The 19,803-nt window shown below is 45.1% G+C and overlaps 1 protein-coding gene across 1 annotated transcript in view; it reads right to left on the bottom strand.

Moving 5' to 3' along the window:
* The window catches only part of gucy1b1 (guanylate cyclase 1 soluble subunit beta 1), a 107,091-nt gene that overhangs the window by 74,767 nt on the left and 12,521 nt on the right, over positions 1–19,803 (bottom strand). The window contains 2 exon segments of the mRNA XM_038792288.1: positions 3,079–3,197; positions 8,077–8,177. Of these exon segments, the coding sequence (XP_038648216.1) occupies positions 3,079–3,197; positions 8,077–8,177 (220 nt within the window).

Below are 19,803 nucleotides of genomic sequence, written 5' to 3'. Positions count from 1 at the left end.
AGCACTTCATTAATCACAGGATCAACAATTGCCACAGCAAAGGAGGAGACCATTTAGCATGTCGCATTTGCCCCAGTTCTGAATGAAAAAGTTATTAAAAAAGTAATAAAAAGAGCAAAGGTAAATTATGAAAGAAATCTACTGTAAAATATAAAAGACAGACAGCAAAGGATTATTTAAGTATATAAAAAGGAAGAGGGTAGCTAAAGCCAATGTTGGTCCCAAGACTGTGAAGTTAATAGTGGGGAATACAGAAATGGCAGAGATGCTACATGAATGTTTCGCTTCAGTATTTTACAGTTTTGGACACTAGAATCATCCCAATAGTAACAGGTAATGCAGAGGTTGTTGAAATGGAGGAACGTAAAACACTCGCCATCACTAGGGAAAATGTACTGAACAAACTATTGGTATTAAAAGCGGACAAGTCCCTCAGGCCCGATAACCTACATCCTAGGGTCTTAAAGAAATGGCAGCAGATATAGGGGAGGCATTGGTTATAATAATCCAAAATTCATTGGATCTGGAAAGGTTGTAGTGGATTGCATAACGGCTAACGTAATACCCCTGTTCAAAAAGGAAGAAAGGCAGAAAGTAGGAAACTATAGACCAGTTAGTTTCACCTTTGTCATTGGGAAATTGTTGGAATCCATTATTAAGGAAGTAGCAATGGGACAGTCAAAGTCAAAATCCAATCCATCAGAGTCAGCATGGTTTTATCAAGGGTAAATCATGTTTGTCTAATTTTCTAGAGTTCTTTGAAGATGTAACAAGTAAAGTGGATAATGGGGGTCCTGTGGATGTCGTGTATCTGAACTTCCGCAAGGCATCTGATAAGGTGCCACACAAAGGTTAATACACAATATAAGATCCCACAGAGTTGGGGGTAATATATTAGCTTGGCTAACCAACGGAAAGTAGAGAATGGGAATAAATGGGTCTCTTTTTGGTTGGCAAGCTGTAATTAGTGGTGTGCCACAGGGATTGGTCATTGGGCCCTAACTATTTACAATCTATATTCATAACATGGGTGCAGGGATAGAAGGTACTATAGCCAAATTTGAAGATGACACTAAAATAAGCGATGATGTGGAGATGCTGGCGTTGGACTGGGGTGAGCACAGTAAGAAGTCTTACAACACCAGGTTAAAGTCCAAGAGGTTTGTTTCAAACACTAGCTTTCGGAGCATTGCTCCTTCCTCAGGAGAGTCACCTGCGTGTGCCAATCTTATTTACCACACTCTGTGTATTCGATGCATGCACAGTAACTCTGATTTAGAATTACTTTTTCTGTAACTTTGAACCCATCGAATAATTTACTATTTCCTGGCGAGGTTCTATCTATCTCTCCAAGTATTCTGTGTGGATTTGATATTCCTCTCTGATATTGCCTCCTGATTTTTACTCACCTGCCAAGTTAGTTTAAATCCTCTCCAAAAGCACCAGCAAATTGCCTCATAAAGAACTATTTCTCAACTTTGATTCGATGCAACCCGTCTGGCCTGTATAGGTCCCACCTCCTCCAGAGCCGGCCCAATATCCCAGGAATCTGAAGCCCTCCCTACTTTACCATCTTTCCAACAACATATTCATCTGCTTTATTCTTCTATTTCCACATTCACTTGCATGTGATACTGGCAGTAATCTGGGCATTAGTACTTTTGAAATTCTGCTTCATAATTTCCCACATAGCTTCCTATATTGTCACTCGAGGGCCATATCCCTCTTTCCGTTGATGTCATTGGTAGCATTGCTGGCTGTTCACCCTCAGGGTGCTCTGTAGCCATTCAATTGTATCCTTGACCCTGGCACCAAGAGGGCAACATACAATCCTGGATTCACATCTGCGGTTGGAGATATGTCTGCCTACTCGCCTAACTATTGAATCTCCTATCACTATTTCTCTTTGTCTTCTTTGTGCCTCACCCCAGGACAGCTAAGCCACCCTTGAGCCATGGCTCTCACTGCACTCCCCCAATGAACCATCACTTCTCATTTGTGTTAAGAACTGAATACTGGTTGGAGAGTGGGATGCACACAGAGGATTCCTGCATTACCTGCTGTTTCTTCGTAGTCATCTGGTGGCAATTCCCTCTCGCCTGCATACTTACATGGTGCCGGGTCGCCACACCTATTCATGTGTTACCACAAAGCTCTCAAACTCATGAATGTACTGCAGCAACGCTAGCTGCTGCTCAAAATCCAAAACCTGGAGTTCAACAGCCGTTACAACAGACAATCCTTGCTGCACAAATGGTTATCCAGGACATGGGATGCACACTGGAATTTGCACATAATGAAGGCTATGCAAGCTAGTAATCGGAGGAATCCTGCCATTATTTTATCTATATATTAGGTAATAAACCTTGCTACTACTAATAAACTTTGCCGATATTAATAAATTTAACTTTAAAAATGATAAGACTCACCAGCTGCTCCCTTCCCTTCTATTGGCTCAGATTTAGTCACTACCTTTGGAAAACGGGAAACACAGTGGCAATACTCAATGAGCTAACTTAGTGCCAAATTGGCTATATTTAAGACATGTGTCTTGTGGTTCTGTGCATATCAGTTTGAGACTGCAGGAAAAATCAACTCTTCTGGTTTCCATACAGTTACCCAAAAGCAAACACTTATCAGTCAGCACTAACTTCACACCGAGCCAGTCCTTGATTAATAAAGCTTTTATTCAGTCTTACATATTCCCTCAAATCTAGTCAATGACATCCTGAGAAGAAAAGGTATTGAAGACAAGTGTATTTGCAAAGCTGAGTATAACTGAAGGTAGGAATAACTGGTTCAAATAATTTTCTTGATTCCATCTAATCAGGCTGCACTTAATGTAACTAATTGTATAGCTCTTTGATAAAGTTAGCACAGGTATGATGAACTGAATGTCCTCATTATTTGCTGTGTGACTCTCCAAGCAATCGTCACATATTTCAATTTGGCATAGCATATTTTTTAGTCTATGAATAAGTTTAACTATTGAACATTTCAACTATGCAGCTATTTAGTAATTTGTATACATCCATATAAACTGAAATATGGAGCATTTACTACCATAAACATATTTACCTGCAGAAACTCTCTAACATTGGAGCCCAGAACACGAAGAATTGTATCATAGCCAGATTCTTGACAGAATTCAAAAAACATCTTTCCAAACATCTGCAGAATTTCGCCAGCATTGATTTCTGTGAAGGATGAATCATAAAACATTCTGTCAGACCTCATTTCAAATATCTCTAATGTTTTGTTCTGCTCAACAGTTTTAAATATTCATATAACTTGAAAGTGTTTGTGGGTAACAACATCTGCACAAGATTATTTACAAATCAAAAATGCACCTTATGAAATGAAAATCGCTTATTGTCAGAAATATGCTTCAAATGAAGTTACTGTGAAAAGCCCCTAGTCACCACAGGCCACCGCCTGTTCGGGGAGGCTGATACGGGAATTGAACCCGCGCTGCTGGCCTGCCTTGGTCTGCTTTAAAAGTCAGCTATTTAGCCCTGTGCTAAACCAGCCCCTCCATTATGGAAATGGAGCTTGAACTTCAAGCCAATAACATGTATTGTACGATAAATCAAAAAAAGAGCTCAAAAGTAAGAAAGGCAATAGTATAAGAAAAACACTTCCTAATGCCCATAAGTTACTTTCAATTCCAATCTCACTAAATGCCCTCTCCCTTCAAATGTATCCCAATGTTAAAGACACACATATTGGATCTGAATTATTCTTGGTTCCACAATTTGAGAGACAAGAAGATCAAAGTAATTATTGACAAATAATCACTCATGGTGGGGCAGGGAGAAAATCAGAACGTGTCACTTTGGAGATTGGGAAGAATTTGGGCAATGAAGTCTTGTGTTACCCTGACCAGGCTTTGCCTTGCCTCACCACCACCAGCACGACCATGAGCTGCTCCTTTTCCACCAATCACATGCAAGTGGAGACGGGGAAGATCCTGGAATCTGATCACAAGCCCTTTAAGAGAAATCACCACCTGCAAGTCAAAGCCGTTTCTCCCACCTCGCTCCTCCAGAGTCCTCATGCACTGAGATAGGAGAGGGAAGCGATGAGCAGGAGAGTCAGGGAGCGGGACGTTCAGCGAGAGGGTGGGTTAGGGAGATGGTGAGGCCACAAGTCACGGTATCAGCAGGGTAAGAGAACAAGAAGTAAGATGAGCAGAATTGGTAGCTCATGGGAGATACTATAAGTAGAAAGTTACCATACTTATTTTATATTTTTCATTTTATTTTATAAGTTATTTAATTTACCAAGAAAGAAATTTAGCAATTTTAAATATTTCAACTGAAAGGGTACAATGTTTCTATTTTTTTCTGATGAAGAAGGCCCTACAGAACCATCTACAGCTTTTACATATAGTTTTAATAAGAAAACTTGATTTGCTTGAAATCGTGATTTTCAAGAACATATCAGCAGCTTTTGTTCTGCTCTCAGGATGTGAGCATCACTGGCTCGGTCAGTATTTATTGCCCATCCCCAATTGCCTTGAGAAAATTTTGGTGAGGCACCTTCTCAGACTGCTACAGTCCATGTGATGTAGGTATGCCTCCAGTGCTGCTAGGGAGGGAGTTTCAGGATTTTGACCCAGCTACGGTGAATGAGCAACAATATAGACAGGATGGTGTGTGACTTGTAGGAAGACTTGCAACTGGTGTTGTTCCCAGCATTTGCTGTTCTTGTCCTCCAAGGTGGTAGCGTTTGCGGCTTTGGAAGGTGCTGTCGAAGAAAGTTTGCCGAGTTGCTGCGGTGCATCTCGGTACACACCACTGCCACAGTGTATTCGTGGTGGATGTTTGTGTAAGGGGTGCCAATCGAGTAAGCTATTTTGTCCTGAATGGTATAAAGCTTCTTGAGTGTTGTTGGAGCTGCACTCATCTGGGCAAGTGGGGAGTATTCCATCTGCCTTGTAGATGGTTTGCAGGATTTGAAGAGTCAGGAGGTGAGTAACTCGCCACAGAATTCCAAGCCTCTGACTTGCTCTTGTAGCACAGTATTTGCACAATAGACCAGTTCAGTTCCTGATCAATGTCAATCCTAGGATGTTGACACTGAGGGATTCAGGATGGTAATGCTATGGAATGTCAACTTTAAGTCATGACTTACTGCATCAATCCTTAAACTGATGAGTCACTGTTAATTATATAAAAATATTGGCATACGTCCTAGACTCCCTGTGCTCTCAGTTTTAAATCCACACAGAAGTCACCATTGTAACTTAATCTAAATAAAATGGAGATGATCTGTACAGATGACTTCATTGCAAGATCATAATTCTTTATGCCCCAATTTCAGCACAGATAGTATATTGTGAAGTCAAAAAAAAAGAAATACACTGAATTCTGACTGAAGTATTAACCACTCCTAAGTAAGTTGTGATCAAACCCGACCTCTCATCCAAGTAGGAGCTTCGTTAAATTGTTCAAAGGGGTCAGTGGTGGTTTTCTGGTAGATGACATTTTTCCAGTGTGCTTAGAACACAACACGAAGAGGGCCACGGGTAGACCTTTAGGCAGGGGACCGATAGCCCAGATTTTAAAGATAAATGTTTCTTTTGGCTTTTGGGGAGGGGTAGGGGAAATCTTGTAATTTCATTGTGGCTTTGCTTTAAACTACTATTGCTTGAGTTTTCTCAAAACTTTGTAATTTGGCTGTAGATGCTATTTCTACAACCAATGGATTTGCTGATTAGTCTCTGCCAAGCTGATTTACTTGGAGGAAGAGTAGAGCAATGCTGCACAAGTCAGGCGAGATCAGAGGTACTTTGAACCCTTCCTTTCACTTTATAAATGTAGCAAAGCTTCACTCCTGCCTCTCTACTGCTGAAAACAAAGCATACATCATTATCATCTCAAAACTCAACAGCCCTGATATTAATGTTCCCCAGGTGCTGGAGACAATGTCCGGGATTCTCCAATCCCGCGGCCAAGTTCTGACGCCGGCGTGAAAAGCGGCACGGGCCACTCTGGCGTCAACAGGTCTCAACTGGTAGGTTTCCACCCCTTCCAAGGGGGCTAGTACAGCACCCGAAAGATGGTGCGCCATGGCTGGCGCGAGTTCGCACATGTACATGAGCTCCCGTCTCCGCGCCAGCCCCCGGGCAGTAGAGCGGAGCCCGACAGGGGCCCGGCAGGGAGGAACATAGCCTCCCACAGAACTAGCCGGCCCGCCGATCGGTAGGCTCCAATCGTTTGCCAGGCCACCGTGGAGGCCCGGCCGGGGTTGGATCTCTCTCTCTCTCTGCCCCCAACCCCCCCCCCCCCCCCCCAACCAGGACGGCCTCCACAGACAGAACTCCGAGTTCCCGCCAGGTGGGACCATACGTAACCCACACCGACGGGATTCGGCCAAACTCGGCAGGCACTCGGCACATAGAGGCCCGGAGAATCGCCGGGGGGTGGGCACTTTCAACAGCCCCCGACCTGCGCGGCGGCAATCCCACAGGCGCCCGAGAATCGCCGCAGAAGAATCGGCGAGCCGGCGTCGGGGCGGCGTGGCGCGATTCTGCGACCCGGCGCGGGGTCGGAGAATCCCAGCCAATAAGTTTCCAGGTGGTACAGATGGAAGATCAGTCTCCTTAAAATTATGCTGGGATTTTGAGATTTCTAGTAGAACAGTAAGTATAAGTTAAAAGCTAATGACCCAGAATGTCGGAAAGTGAGAACTAATGCCCCAGAGGAATAAAGTCGTAGAGACATTACAATACAGAGGACACCATTCATCCAAAATCCATGCTAGGTCTCTGTAGAGTAATCCAGTAAATCTGAACCCATTGGTCAATCCTCTCACCCTACAATTTATTTCCCTATTTCTCCTTTTGAAATCATTAATCGTCCCTTCTGCGACCACCCTCATAAGCATTGGGTTTCAATTCATTACCGCTCGCTTCATAAAACGTTCTTCCTCATTCCACCTGCATCTCTTGCCCAAACTTTCAAACTGTGCCCACTGGTCCTTGCACCATCAGCAATGGGGAACAGCTTTTCTTTGTCTATAAAACTTGTCGTAATCTTGTACACCTCTACCGAATCTCCCCCATTCTCCTTTGCTCCGCGAAGGACCACCCCAATTTGACCCAACTAACCTTGTAGTTAAAATTCCTCATCCCTGGGAGCATTCTGGTAAATCTCCTCTCAATGACCTTCACATAATTCCTAAAATGTGGGGGCCAGAACTAGATGCATCACTCTTGTTGCAGCCTAACCAGAGCTTAATAAGGGTTCAGCACAACCTTTCCTGCTTTATTTACGAAGCTCAAAATCGCATATTCTTCGCTCGTTAGTATCTCAATATATGGTTTCACTTTTGATTCTGGCAGCCTGGATTGAGGGTTCTAACTAACCCTCTCCCAAAAGATTTAACTAATTATCTTCGGAAGTCCACTGCGTGGACAGACTCTCTCTCCAGCAAGTGTGAGTGTCATTCTCATGAGACTGTGAACATCCAAAATGTTAGCAATACTTCTCTTCATCAATAAACTTAAATGTTGCAAAATATAAGATAATAGATTAGCATCAGTGTAAAGAGTAAATCCAATCCTATCATGTTCAGGGATATAGTCGAGCAAGGACAGAAGGAGTGGTAACACGGCCCCTTTAAGGGGCAATTGTTCACAGGCCGCGTGACCTGCCCTGGGGCTATCGCACAGGAGAACGCAAACCCTGGTCAATGGGAAGAAAGCACAGAGCCTGGAAAGCAGTGGCCTGGGGAATGTGGACCCGGAGTCAAGAAGTAAAGACCTATTTTTCAACTGCTGTTCCTGTACATAGTTTAGCCTAATTGTTTGTTCCATCAAATCACTTTTATTTAAGAAGCCTCTTTGGCGATACCTCACACTATTACAGAAGGAATAAATGCTTATGATATCACAGTTCAGAATCAAATGAGGAGGATGCTGGAAGCTTTATGTAGCTGCATTTAAGACATATATATCATGGCCATGTCGACACAGAAATCCAACAGTTTACTTTGAATAATAAAAGATCAATTTCCTATGTTTATATATTATAATCAATATTCGCAGAAACATGTGATTAACCTACTTACTGAGGACTTTGCTGGCTGCACTGATTAGATCATATGTTTTGGAATCATCATATATAATCCGTACTAGAAACTGTCCTTCCACATCCAGCTGTGCTTCTTTTCTACAAGAAAAGAAAACAATTTGACAAAACATGACACACAAGGCCACAGTCCTCAATTTCTGCAGAAATTCTCCAGGTTTTCTGAAAAAACATAAAGTGAATGATTTCTCCTTGGGAAACAGCGTAAACAGTTAAAATGGTCATTTATACCATTTCGCTAGGGCTTCCACCAATCTCCTGCCAGGGAAACTCTTCGTAAATTTAAGGACACATATTGTATGACTTATGCATGAGTATGATGAAATGAAAAGGCTACAAGAGTTGGAAAATTCATGCTAAAATGTCACCCAATTCTAAACATTACAAAGAGAAAGACTGTAGGGCAGAATTCTCCGCTCCTGCGAAAAATCGGGAAGGCCATCGTGAACTCGGCCGAGTTTCACGATCGCCTCGGAGGCCGCACCTCTCACCTTATTCACCCCCACCCGGGGGGGGCTAGGAGCGGCCCTCCGTAACTCTCGGCCGCAGGGCCTTGACGCTAGCGTCAAGGCGGCGCGCCGAGAATGACGCTGCCGGCGTGCCAGCTCCAACCCGGGCATGCGCGGCTGACGTCACGACGGCTGACGGCTGAAACCGTCATGCACAGTTGCCGTCTTCCCCTCCGCTGCCCCGCAAGACGTGGCGGCTTGATCTTGCCGGGCAGAGGAGGGGAAAGAGTGCGTCCCTTTGAGACGCCAGCCCGACGATCGGTGGGCACCGATCGCAGGCCAGTCCCCTCCCGAGCACGGCCGTGGTGCTCACTCCCCTCTCCACCCCCCACAAGCTTCAAACCAGCTTTTGGCGCCATGTTCACAACGGCAGCGACCATGTGGTTGCCGCCGTCGTGAACCAGTCGCGAACGGCAGGCCGCTCGGCCCATCTGGGTCGGAGAATCGCCGATCGCTGTGAGAAATGGCGAGCGCCGATTCTTCCGAGCGGGGGGTGGGAGAATCGCGGGGGGCGCCAGGGGGGCGTGTCGTGAGTCGCCCGGCCCTCCCGCGATTCTCCCACCCGGCGTGGGGAGCGGAGAATCGCGCCCTGTTTCCCAGTATGTATTTATTGTTACGTTGTTTTCTTTAAGCCTGGAAAGAAATGGGGACAAATTTAAATAAGATGTATGTAAGGCCCATTAACGAAGTTTACGCACGCCATGTGTTCACGACTCGCCGCCAGCGGCCTACAGAATCACTCGCCGAATTTTTAAGAGAGCTCAATAATCAATCTAATGACTGTAACTATCAAGCGGTTACTGCGGCTGAACATAGAGAACTTGCTGTACGCGATGTTTTTGTAGCGGGCCTCAGGTCGAATTATGTGCGCCAACGACTGCTGGAAAAGGGGGCCCAAGACTTAGAAACAACTGCGGAAATTGCTAACACAATGGAGGTCTCCTTCCGCAGCCTCACCTCGTTCCCCGCGGACCCCGCGACCCAATCATGGGCCCCCGACCAGCGACTCCCCCAGGCCTGTGCCACGTGGCCGCCCAGCCACCAGGCTGCTCCAGCCTGCCATTTCTGCGGCCAGAATCAGCACCCGCGGCAGCACTGCCCGGCCCACAACGTGACCTGCAGCAGCTGCGGGCGGAAAGGCCACTACGCGAGTGTGTGCCTCGCAAAAAGGGCCCCAGCTTCCAACACCCCAGCGGCACAAAGTAATCACTCCCCACTCCCGCAGGCCCACGGGGCCCGAAACGCTGCGGCCTATGCCCCGACCCTGCCCCCTCCCGCCACGTGCGATCCATGGGGGCCGCCATCTTGGCAAACCTCCACCACACGGCCGGCCACGTGCAACTCATGGGGGCCGCCATCTTCCTCGCCGCCCGCCACGTGCGATCCACGGGGCCGACCTGCATCTCCACGCTCGGACAACTCATCGGAAGAATACGACCTCCCTGGGCGCTCGTCACGCGGCCCGCAACTCGGGGCAGTCACCCTGGATCAATCACACCCGAAGCATCTGCGAAATTCGATGGCAGAGGTCCAAATCAATGGGTACAACACGCCATGCCTTTTTGACTCCGGGAGCACTGAGAGCTTCATACACCCAGACCTGGTAAGACACTGTTCGCTCCCCGTTTTCCCCGTGCGGCAAACTATCTCGCTCGCTTCAGGCTCCCATTCTGTACAGATCCAGGGGCGTACCACCGCGGCACTCACAAACCGAGGCGCTAGCTACTCAAAATTTCAACTCTACGTTTTGCCCGACCTCTGCGCGCAACTCTTATTAGGCCTAGATTTTCAGTGTAACCTTAAGAGCCTCACCCTCAGCTTCGGCGGGCCCCTGCCCCCACTCACTATCTGCAGCCTCGCTACACTGCGAATCTTCCCCCCTCCTCTCTTCGCCAATCTCACAAAGGACTGTAAACCCGTAGCCACTCGTAGCAGGCGATACAGCCTGCAGGATAGGGTATTTATCAGATCATTTTTCTCCCGTACCCTCTCCGCTTCAGAACTCCGACACTCCTCAGTTGAGAAAGAAGCACAAGCCATTGTGGAGGCTATTTGTTACTGGAGGCACTACCTCGCAGGTAGGAGGTTCACCCTCATCACCGACCAAAGATCGGTCACCTTTATATTTGATAACTCGCAAAGGGGCAAAAAAGAAAATGATAAAATTCTTCGGTGGAGCATCAAACTCTCCACCTACAGCTATGATATTAAGTATCGACCCGGGAAGCTCAACGAGCCTCCGGATGCCCTATCCCGCGGGACATGCGCCAGCGTGCAGATTGACAGACTGAAAGTCATCCACAACGACCTCTGCCACCCGGGGGTCACCCGGCTCGCCCACTACATCAGAGCCCGAAACCTGCCTTTCTCCAACGAGGAGGTAAAAGCGGTCAAAAAGCGGTCACCAGGAACTGCCCGATCTGTGCGGAGTGCAAACCGCACTTCTATAGACCAGACAGGGCCCACCTGGTCAAGGCTTCTAGGCCCTTTGAACGCCTCGCGATTGATTTCAAAGGGCCACTCCCCTCAACTAACAAGAACGTTTACTTTCTAAACGTCGTAGATGAGTTCTCCTGTTTCCCATTTGCTATCCCGTGCCCCGACATGACCTCCCACACAGTCATTAGGGCCCTGCATAGCATCTTCACCCTGTTTGGTTTCCCCAGCTACATGCACAGCGACCGGGGTTCGTCCTTCATGAGCAACAAGCTGCGTCAGTACCTGCTCGACAAGGGCATTGCCTCGAGCAGAACTACCAGCTACAACTCCAGGGGGAATGGGCAGGTGGAGAGGGAGAACGCGACGGTCTGGAAGACCGTCCTACTGACCCTCCGGTCTAGAAAGCTCCAAGTCTCCCAGTGGCAGGAAGTCCTCCCAGACGCACTCCACGCTATTAGGTCCCTCTTATGCACAGTGACGAATCAGACCCCTCACGAGAGGCTCTTCATTTTTTCCAGGGGCACTACCACGGGGGTCTCACTTCCGGCATGGCTGAGGACACCGGGCCCGGTACTCCTGAGGAAACACGTCAGGGCACACAAAACCGACCCCCAGTACGCCTTTGTCGAATTCCTTGACAGCCGCCAGGACACAGTATCCCTCCGGGATCTGGCACCCGCCGGATCCAGCGCCCCCTCTACCCCCACAGAAGGACCCCTCACCCTACACCCCATGCTGCCGCCCCCTCGCGCTCCCGAGCCCGCTCCACCAATTCCGTGCACCCGCGACGGCCAGCCCCCAGTGCCCCCAGTCCCCGGTCGAACCAGAAGAGTATGAAGCTCGGACACAACCCTCCCTGGAGTCCGCCATTGTACCCCAGCACACAACACCCATCCAGCCACCGCAAGAGGCTGCAACCCCGGTCCTCCGCAGATCACAGCGGACAGTCCGACCACCGGACAGACTTACTTTGTAGACCACCACCCCCGCCGGACTTGATTTTTTTGCAGGGGGTGAATGTGGTGAATGTAACGTGGTAATTCACACTGTATTTACTAATACCATTGTAAGCGCAGTAGCGGTATCCGACCACTAGGGGGAGTAGCTCTGGGAATGCTCAGGAGTTTGTACAGGGCTCCACCCTTGACTCCGCCCACGACTCCTCCCCCTTGACTGCTGTATAAATAACCGTGTCCAGAGCCAGCCTGCAGTTCATCGAGAGTTCAATGGGTAACAGGCTGGCTCTGTAGTAAGTAGATTACAACCACGGTTCATATCTTAAAGCACGTGTCTCGTGAATTGATGGTTCCATTAAAGGGATATTGGGACCCTAGTCAAAAAGAAAAAGGAAGCTTTCGTAAGGGCTAGTAGTCTTAGGAGAGACAAAGCCCTTGAAGAAAATAAAGTAGGGAGAAATTGAAGAAAAGAGTTAGGAAGGCTAAAAGGGGTCACGAAAAGTCATTGGCAAACAGATTAAGGAGAATCCCAAGGTATCTTATACATATCTAAAGAGCAAGAGGGTAGCCAGGGAAAGGATTGGCTCAATCAAGGACAAAGGAGGGAACCTATGTGTGGAGCCAGAGGAAATGGGTGAGGTACTAAATTAGTACTTTACATCAGTATTCACCAAAGAGAAGGACTTGGTGGATGATGAGTCTAGTGGAGAATGTGCAGATAGTCTGGCTCATGTCGATATCAAAAATGAGGAGGTGTTGGGCATCTTAAAAAGCATTAAGGTAGCCAAGTCCCCAGGGCCTGATGGGATTGATCCCAGAATACTAAGGGAGGCAAGGGAAGAAATTTCTGGAGCCTTGACAGATATCTTTGTATGTTCATTAGCTACAGGTGAGATCCCAGTGGACTGGAAAATAGCCAATGTTGTTCCCCTGTTTAAGAAGGGTAGCAGGGGGCAGCACGGTGGCACAGTGGATAGCGCTGCTGCCTCACAGCGCCAAGGTCCATGGTTCGATCCCGGCTCTGGGTCACGATCTGCGTGGAGTTTGCACATTCTCTCCGTGTCTGTATGGGTTTCACCCCCACAATCCAAAGATGTGCAGCATAGGTGGATTGGTCGTGCTAAATTGTCCCTTAATTGGAAAAAATGAATTGGCTATTGTAAATTTTTTTTAAAAGGATAGCAGGATAATCCAGGAAATCATAGGCCGGTGAGCCTTAAATCAGTGGTAGGGAAATTATTGGAGAGGATTCTTAGGAACAGGATTTTCTCATATTTGGAAACAAATGGACTTATTAGCGATAAGAGGCATAGTTTTGTGAAGGGGAGATATTGTCTCACTAACTCGATCGAGTTTTTTGAGGAAGGGACAAAGATGATTGATGAAGGATGGGCAGTGCATGTTGCCTCCATGGACTTCAGTAAGGCCTTTGACAAGGTCCCTCATGGCAGACTGGTACAAAAGGTGAAGTCATGGGATCAAAGGTGAGCTGGCAAGATGGATACAGAACTGGCTGGGTCATAGAAGACAGAGGGTAGCAGTGGAAGGGTGCTTTTCTGAATGGAAGGCTGTGACTAGTGGTGTACCGCAGGGATCGGTGCTGGGACCTTTGTTGTGCATAGTATATATAAATTATTTGGAGGTAAATGTAGCTGTCTGATTAGTAAGTTTGCAGACGACACAAAGATTGGTGGAGTTGCGGGTAGTGATGAGGATTGTCAGAGGATACAGCAAAATATTGGTGGAGAAATGGCAGATGGAGTTTAATCCGAACAAATGTGAGGTAATGCATTTTGGAAGGTCTAATACAGGTGGAAATTATACAGTAAATGGCAGAACCCTTAGGAGTATAGACAGGTAGCAAGGTCTGGGCGTACAGGTCCAAAAAATCACTGAAAGTGGCAACGCAAGTGTATAAGGTAACCAAGAAGATATACGGCATGCCTGCCTTCATTGGTCGGGTCATTGAGTATAAAAATTGGCATGTTATTCTGCAGCTGCTCAGAACCTTAGTTAGGTCACACTTGGAATATTGCGTACAATTCTGGTCGCCACACTATCAGAAGGATGTGGAGGCTTTGGAGAGGGTACAGAAGAGGTTTACCAGGATATTAACTGGTCTGGAGGGTATTAGCTATGAGGAGAGGTTGGGTAAGCTCGGACTGTTTTCACTGGAGCAAAAGAGGTTGAGGGGCGACCTGATAGAGGTTTACAAAATTATGAGTGGCATGGGCAGAGTGGATAGTCAGATGCTTTTTTCCCAGGGTGGAAAAGTCAATTACTAGGGGGCATAGGTGTAAGGTGCGTGGGGGGAAATTTAGAGGAGATATGCAAGGCCCATTTTCTCCACAGAGGGTGGTAAGTGCCTGGAACGTGCTTCTGCTGGAGGTGCTGGAAGCAGGTAAGATAGCGACATTTAAGAGGCATCTTGACAAATACATGAATAGGACGGGAACAGACGGATACACACCCTGGAAGTGCAGAAGGTTTTAGTTTAAGCATGAGCAGGTTTGGAGGGCTGAAGGGCCTGTTCCTGTGCTGTACTGTTCTTTGTATTGTATCTGGTTCGAATCCCAGCAGAATGGAAATGTAAATAAGTTACATCGCAGTTATTCAAAGTTGCAAACACCGCCATTCGGGTAGCTCCAAGAGCCTTGGTTTTGAAACTCCATCTAATCTATGAAGTGGTCAGGGTGCAATCCTCATTCCAATATCCTCGCCATATTATTCTTTCCTTGTGACATGATTGACCTTGTAGCTGTTCAAGAATGCCCGTTTTGAAACCACTGCTTCCATTTTTCTTGGTAAATGATAGGTGGTAGTGTGAGGAACTGGCTTAATAAATATTTGCCTCAGTTTTTAAACAGAGGAAGTTGGACTGCAGGGCTACATGGCAATGATGTGGAAAAGGACCATGGAAATAAGTATTCCAAAAATGTTAGGAGGACTGAATGTCGGAAATCACAGTTCTAGATGGTATTACTTTCATCCTTTCATGAGATAGGTTTGTCGCTGGCAATGCCATCCCTAGGGGAGGTGGTGATCATCTGCCTTTTTGAACCACTGCAGTCCATCAGGGGCGGGCACATGACAGTGCTGCTAGGAAGGGAGTGCTAAGATTTTGCATCAGCTGCCCTTATCCTCTGGATGTCAGTGTTTGGAAGCTGCGGTCAAAGGAGCCTTGTGAGTTGTTGCAGTACACCCCATATATAGTACACACCTTGTGTCAGTTATTGAAGGAGGGAAACTTAAAGTTGGTGGACGGGATGCTGATCAGGCAGCTGCACTCTTGAGTATTGTTCATCCTGGACTTGTGATTTAAAACTAATAACTGCTCTCAGTAGTGACTTTAACCTGATATGCTTCTGTTAAAAGTTCTTTTTGAACTCTTATGGATGTTAAAAGGACAGCTTAAGGATTATGTAGTGTCGTATTCTTTGGGGGTTGTATCTGAATTAATGGTCGCTAAGATGTTCACTGTATGTTTTAAAAAGGTTAACTTGAGTTCATAGAAGAAACATTGTTTTGCTTTAAAAATACTTTTCCATTTCTGCTGTACCACAGCTGTAGAGCGGGCCGTGTGCTCCCCATACCACAATCTATTAAAAGTTGTGGGTCAGGTGAACTCCATGATACACCGTGGGATTCTGTAACCCCTGGCCCAGAATAAATTGGGGGCTCGTTCGGGATAAAACTCTATCTATTAGATTGGCTTAGTGAACTTAAAGACAGTGAGGGGTGAGCATATTGTGGTTGCTTTTCAGATGTGGTATTCTAGTTTAAGTCGGGAGTGTGTTGTGGACAATGGCTCTTTCAGAGGCTCAGATGGTTTTGGGGGTGGAGACGGTCACACGCAGTACCTTACGGACAGAGACTAGAAACAGACTATTAGATTTGGCAAGAACATAGCAGTTAACATTACCTGACAAAATTCTAAAAGATGAGGTAATTATGGCGGTGGCTAAGCATTTAAAGTTGCCTGAGATACAGTTAGACTCATTGGAAATGGCAAAAATTCAGTTATAAATTAAACAAATGGAACATGAAAAAGAATTAAAGCAGCTTGAATACGAAAGAGATAGAGAGGAAAAGGAAAGAGAAAGTGAGAGACAGATCAGGGAAAAAGATAAAGAGAGAGAGTTTGAACTTTAGAAAATGGCCATGAAACATTACAGTTAAAATTGGCAGACGTAAAGGGAAATGTGCAGGTGGAGGATAGTGATGTGGATAGTGAGAAAGAGCGTCATAGTTAAAGGTTTGGTGGGAATCAATTTAAATATGTCCAAGCATTGCCAAGGTTTGATGGGAAGGAGGTAGAAGCCTTTTTCATTTCATTTGAAAAGGTAGCTAAACAAATGAAATGGCAACAGGACATGTGGGTATTACTGATTCAAACAAACTGGTAGGTAGGGCTAGTGAAGTGTTTGCATCACTATCAGAAAGGTATCTGAGTTGTATGAGGAGTTTAAAAAGTCCATCTTAGGTGCATATGAACTAGTGCCTGAAGCCTACAGACAAAGGTTTAGAAATTTAAGGAAAGAACCTGGTCAAACATATATGGGGTTTGAAAGGATCAGAGTAATTTTGATAGGTGGATAAGGGCTTTGAAAATAGACCAAACATATGAAGAAATTATACTTTTGGAGGAGTTTAAAAATTCAATTCCTGATGTAGCGAGAAGTCATGTGGAAGAGCAGAGGGTTAAAACTGCGAGATTAGCAGCAGAAATGGCAGATGATTATGAATTAGTTCATAAATCAAAGTTTGGTTTCCGACATCAGTTTCAGCCTGTGAGGGATAGTAACTGGAGACATGAGAAATACTCAAATGGTAACGGTAAAGGTGATCTGATGGGAGATAATAAGGAGAGTGTACCTCAGACTAAAAAATAAAACCATGACGGTGGAAAAGAAATGAAAAGTTTCAAATGTTTTCACTGTAATAAACTAGGCCATGTAAAGTCAGTGTTGGTGGTTGAAGAAAAGCACTGGGAAGGCTGATGTGGTAAAACAGGATAAGACAGTAGGGTTTGTTAAAGTGGTAAAGGAAAGCCCAAGTGAAGGGAAGGAGGTGCAAAAGATTGTACAACCTGATCAAGAGGTGATTGATAAGAAGGTGCCAGATCTCTTTAAAGAATTTACTTGTGTGAGTAAAGTTTACTCATGTGTATCAGGAGTAGGTAAATAAGTCACAATTTTAAGAGGTACGGGGGATAGTCAATCTTTAATGGTGAGGGTTGAGGAGTTATGTGGTTTGGGAAGAATGCGGCCAGAAAAGGTGGTAATATGTGGAATTCAGGGTGAGAGGAGTAGTGTTCCATTATATAAGGTAAGATTGGAAAGTCCAGTGAAGAGTGGTGAAGTGGTAGTAGGAGTCATAGAGAAACCATCTTGTCCAGGAATACAGTTTATCTTGGGTAATGATATAGCTGGATCACAGGTGGGTGTGATGCCGACTGTGGTTGATAAGCCAATAGAAAATCAGACAGTTGAAGTGTTGAAGGACAAATATCCAGGGATTTTTCCGGATTGTGTAGTAACAAGGTCGCAAATTCACAGGTTAAGACAAGAGGAGAAATCAAAGAGTGAAGATGAAATTGAAGTGCAATTATCAGAAACAATTTTGATCAGGTGGTTGAAAAAGAACAAGAACAGGTGGAGGATGAGGCGGATATTATTAGTTCAGGAAAATTGGCAGAATTACAACAGAAAGATGTAGAAATAAAATGGATGTATCAGAAAGCATATACAGAAGAGGAATCTGAGTGTCTACCACAGTGTTATTACCGTAAAAGTGATGTCTTGATGAGAAAATGGAGACCTTTACATATGCAGGCGGATGAAAAGTAGGCAGAAGTTCATCAAGTAGTATTGCTGTTAGGGTATAGAAAGGAGGTGCTGCAAGTTGCACATGAGGTACCAGTGGGAGGTCCTTTGGGAATAAGGAAAACTCAAACTAAAATCCAAAAACATTTTTATTGGCCTGGACTCATAAAGATGTAGTTAAATTTTGTCAATCATGTCACACACGACAAGTGATAGGGAAACCTCAAGCAGTGATAAAACCAGCGCCCTTAAAACCCATTTCAGCATTTGAGGAACCTTTTACAAGGGTCTTAATTGATTGCGTAGGACCACTTCCTAAAACAAAAAGTGGGAATCAATATCTTTTGACTATAATGGATGTGTCTACTAGGTTTCTAGAGGTCATTCCAGTACGTAATATTACAGCTAAAATGATTGTGGAGGAATTACTTCAATTCTTTACTAGATATAGACTACCCACAGAAATACAATCGGATCAAGGATCAAATTTTACCTCAAGGTTATTCAAAGTAGTTACGGATAGCTTAGGAATAAAACAATTGAAATCAACTGCGTACCATCCTGAATCGCAGGGAGCGTTAGAAAGGTGGCATCAGACATTAAAGACAATGTTGAGGGCTTATTGTCAAGATTATCCAGAGGATTGGGATAAATGAATTCCATTCGTACTATTTGCAATTAGGGATGCACCTAATGAATCAACCAAATGTAGGCCTTTTGAACTAATTTTTGGTCATGAGGTAAGAGGACCACTTAAATTAATTAAGGCAAAATTGGTGAGTGAGAAATCAGAACATACTTTATTGGATTACGTGTCAAATTTCAGAGAACAATTAAATAGAGCAGGCAAATTGGCTAGAAAACATTTTAAAGTTGCACTCAATGTGATGAAACGGGTAGCGGACAAGAAATCAAAAGTTCGTAGTTTTGCCAGTGGAGATAAAGTTTTAGTGTTCTTAACAGTGGTATGTGAGCCTTTAAAAGCTAGGTTTTGTGGCCCTTATCAGATTGAAAGGAAATTAAGTGAGGTGAATTATGTGGTAAAAACACCAGATAGAAGGAAGACTCACCAAGTGTGTCATGTGAATATGCTTAAAAGGTACTTTGAAAGGTAAGGAGAGAAAATGGAGGAGGTTTTAACGATTCTAACTCAAAACTGACAAACCAAATCCAGATGTCTGTGAATTTGATACACCTCAAATTAAATTGGAAAACGAGGATGCTCTTAAAAATTGGGATAAATTGTTGAGTTACCTTCCAGAGGAAAAACGGACTGACCTGAAAGAGTTATTGATATCACGTGGGCAAGTTTGTAGAGATAAATTGGGAGGTACCAAAATCTCTATACATGATGTTCCAATCAAGCAACATCGACTTAACCCTTTAAAATTGGCACAGGTTAACAAATAGATTGAGAGTATGCTTAGAAATGGCATAATTGAAGTGGGTTGCAGCCAATCGAGCTCACCCATAGTGATGGTACCTAAACCAGACGGTACCCAACGGTTGTGTGTAGACTATCGAAAGGTGAATGCAGTTACAAGAACGGACTCTTACCCTATCCCACGTTTGAAGGATTGCATTGAGAAAGTGGGACAATCAGCTTTTATTTCCAAACTGGATTAATTAAAGGTTACTGGCAGGTACCTTTATCCGAAAGGGCAAAGGAGATTTCAGCTTTTGTGACTCCAGATGGTATACACCAATTCAAAGTTATGCCATTTGGCATGAAAAAAAGCCCCAGCCACATTTCAACGGTTAACTAACAAAGTTGTTTTAGGATTATCCAATTGTGCGGTATACAGCGACGATCTGGTAATTTTCAGCCAGACACGGAAAGAACATTTAAAACAGCTGATGGAGATATTCAATCGACGTCAGGAGGCGGGTTTGCTGATAAAACTAGCACAAAATTGAATTTGGAAAAGCCCAAGTCACTTTCCTTGACCATACAATCGGACAGGGTCGAATGGTCCCA

The sequence above is a fragment of the Scyliorhinus canicula genome, chromosome 3 (assembly GCF_902713615.1).
Source record: "Scyliorhinus canicula chromosome 3, sScyCan1.1, whole genome shotgun sequence".
In the NCBI taxonomy this organism is placed as follows: domain Eukaryota; kingdom Metazoa; phylum Chordata; class Chondrichthyes; order Carcharhiniformes; family Scyliorhinidae; genus Scyliorhinus; species Scyliorhinus canicula.
This window is presented reverse-complemented; position numbering and strand designations above follow the sequence as displayed.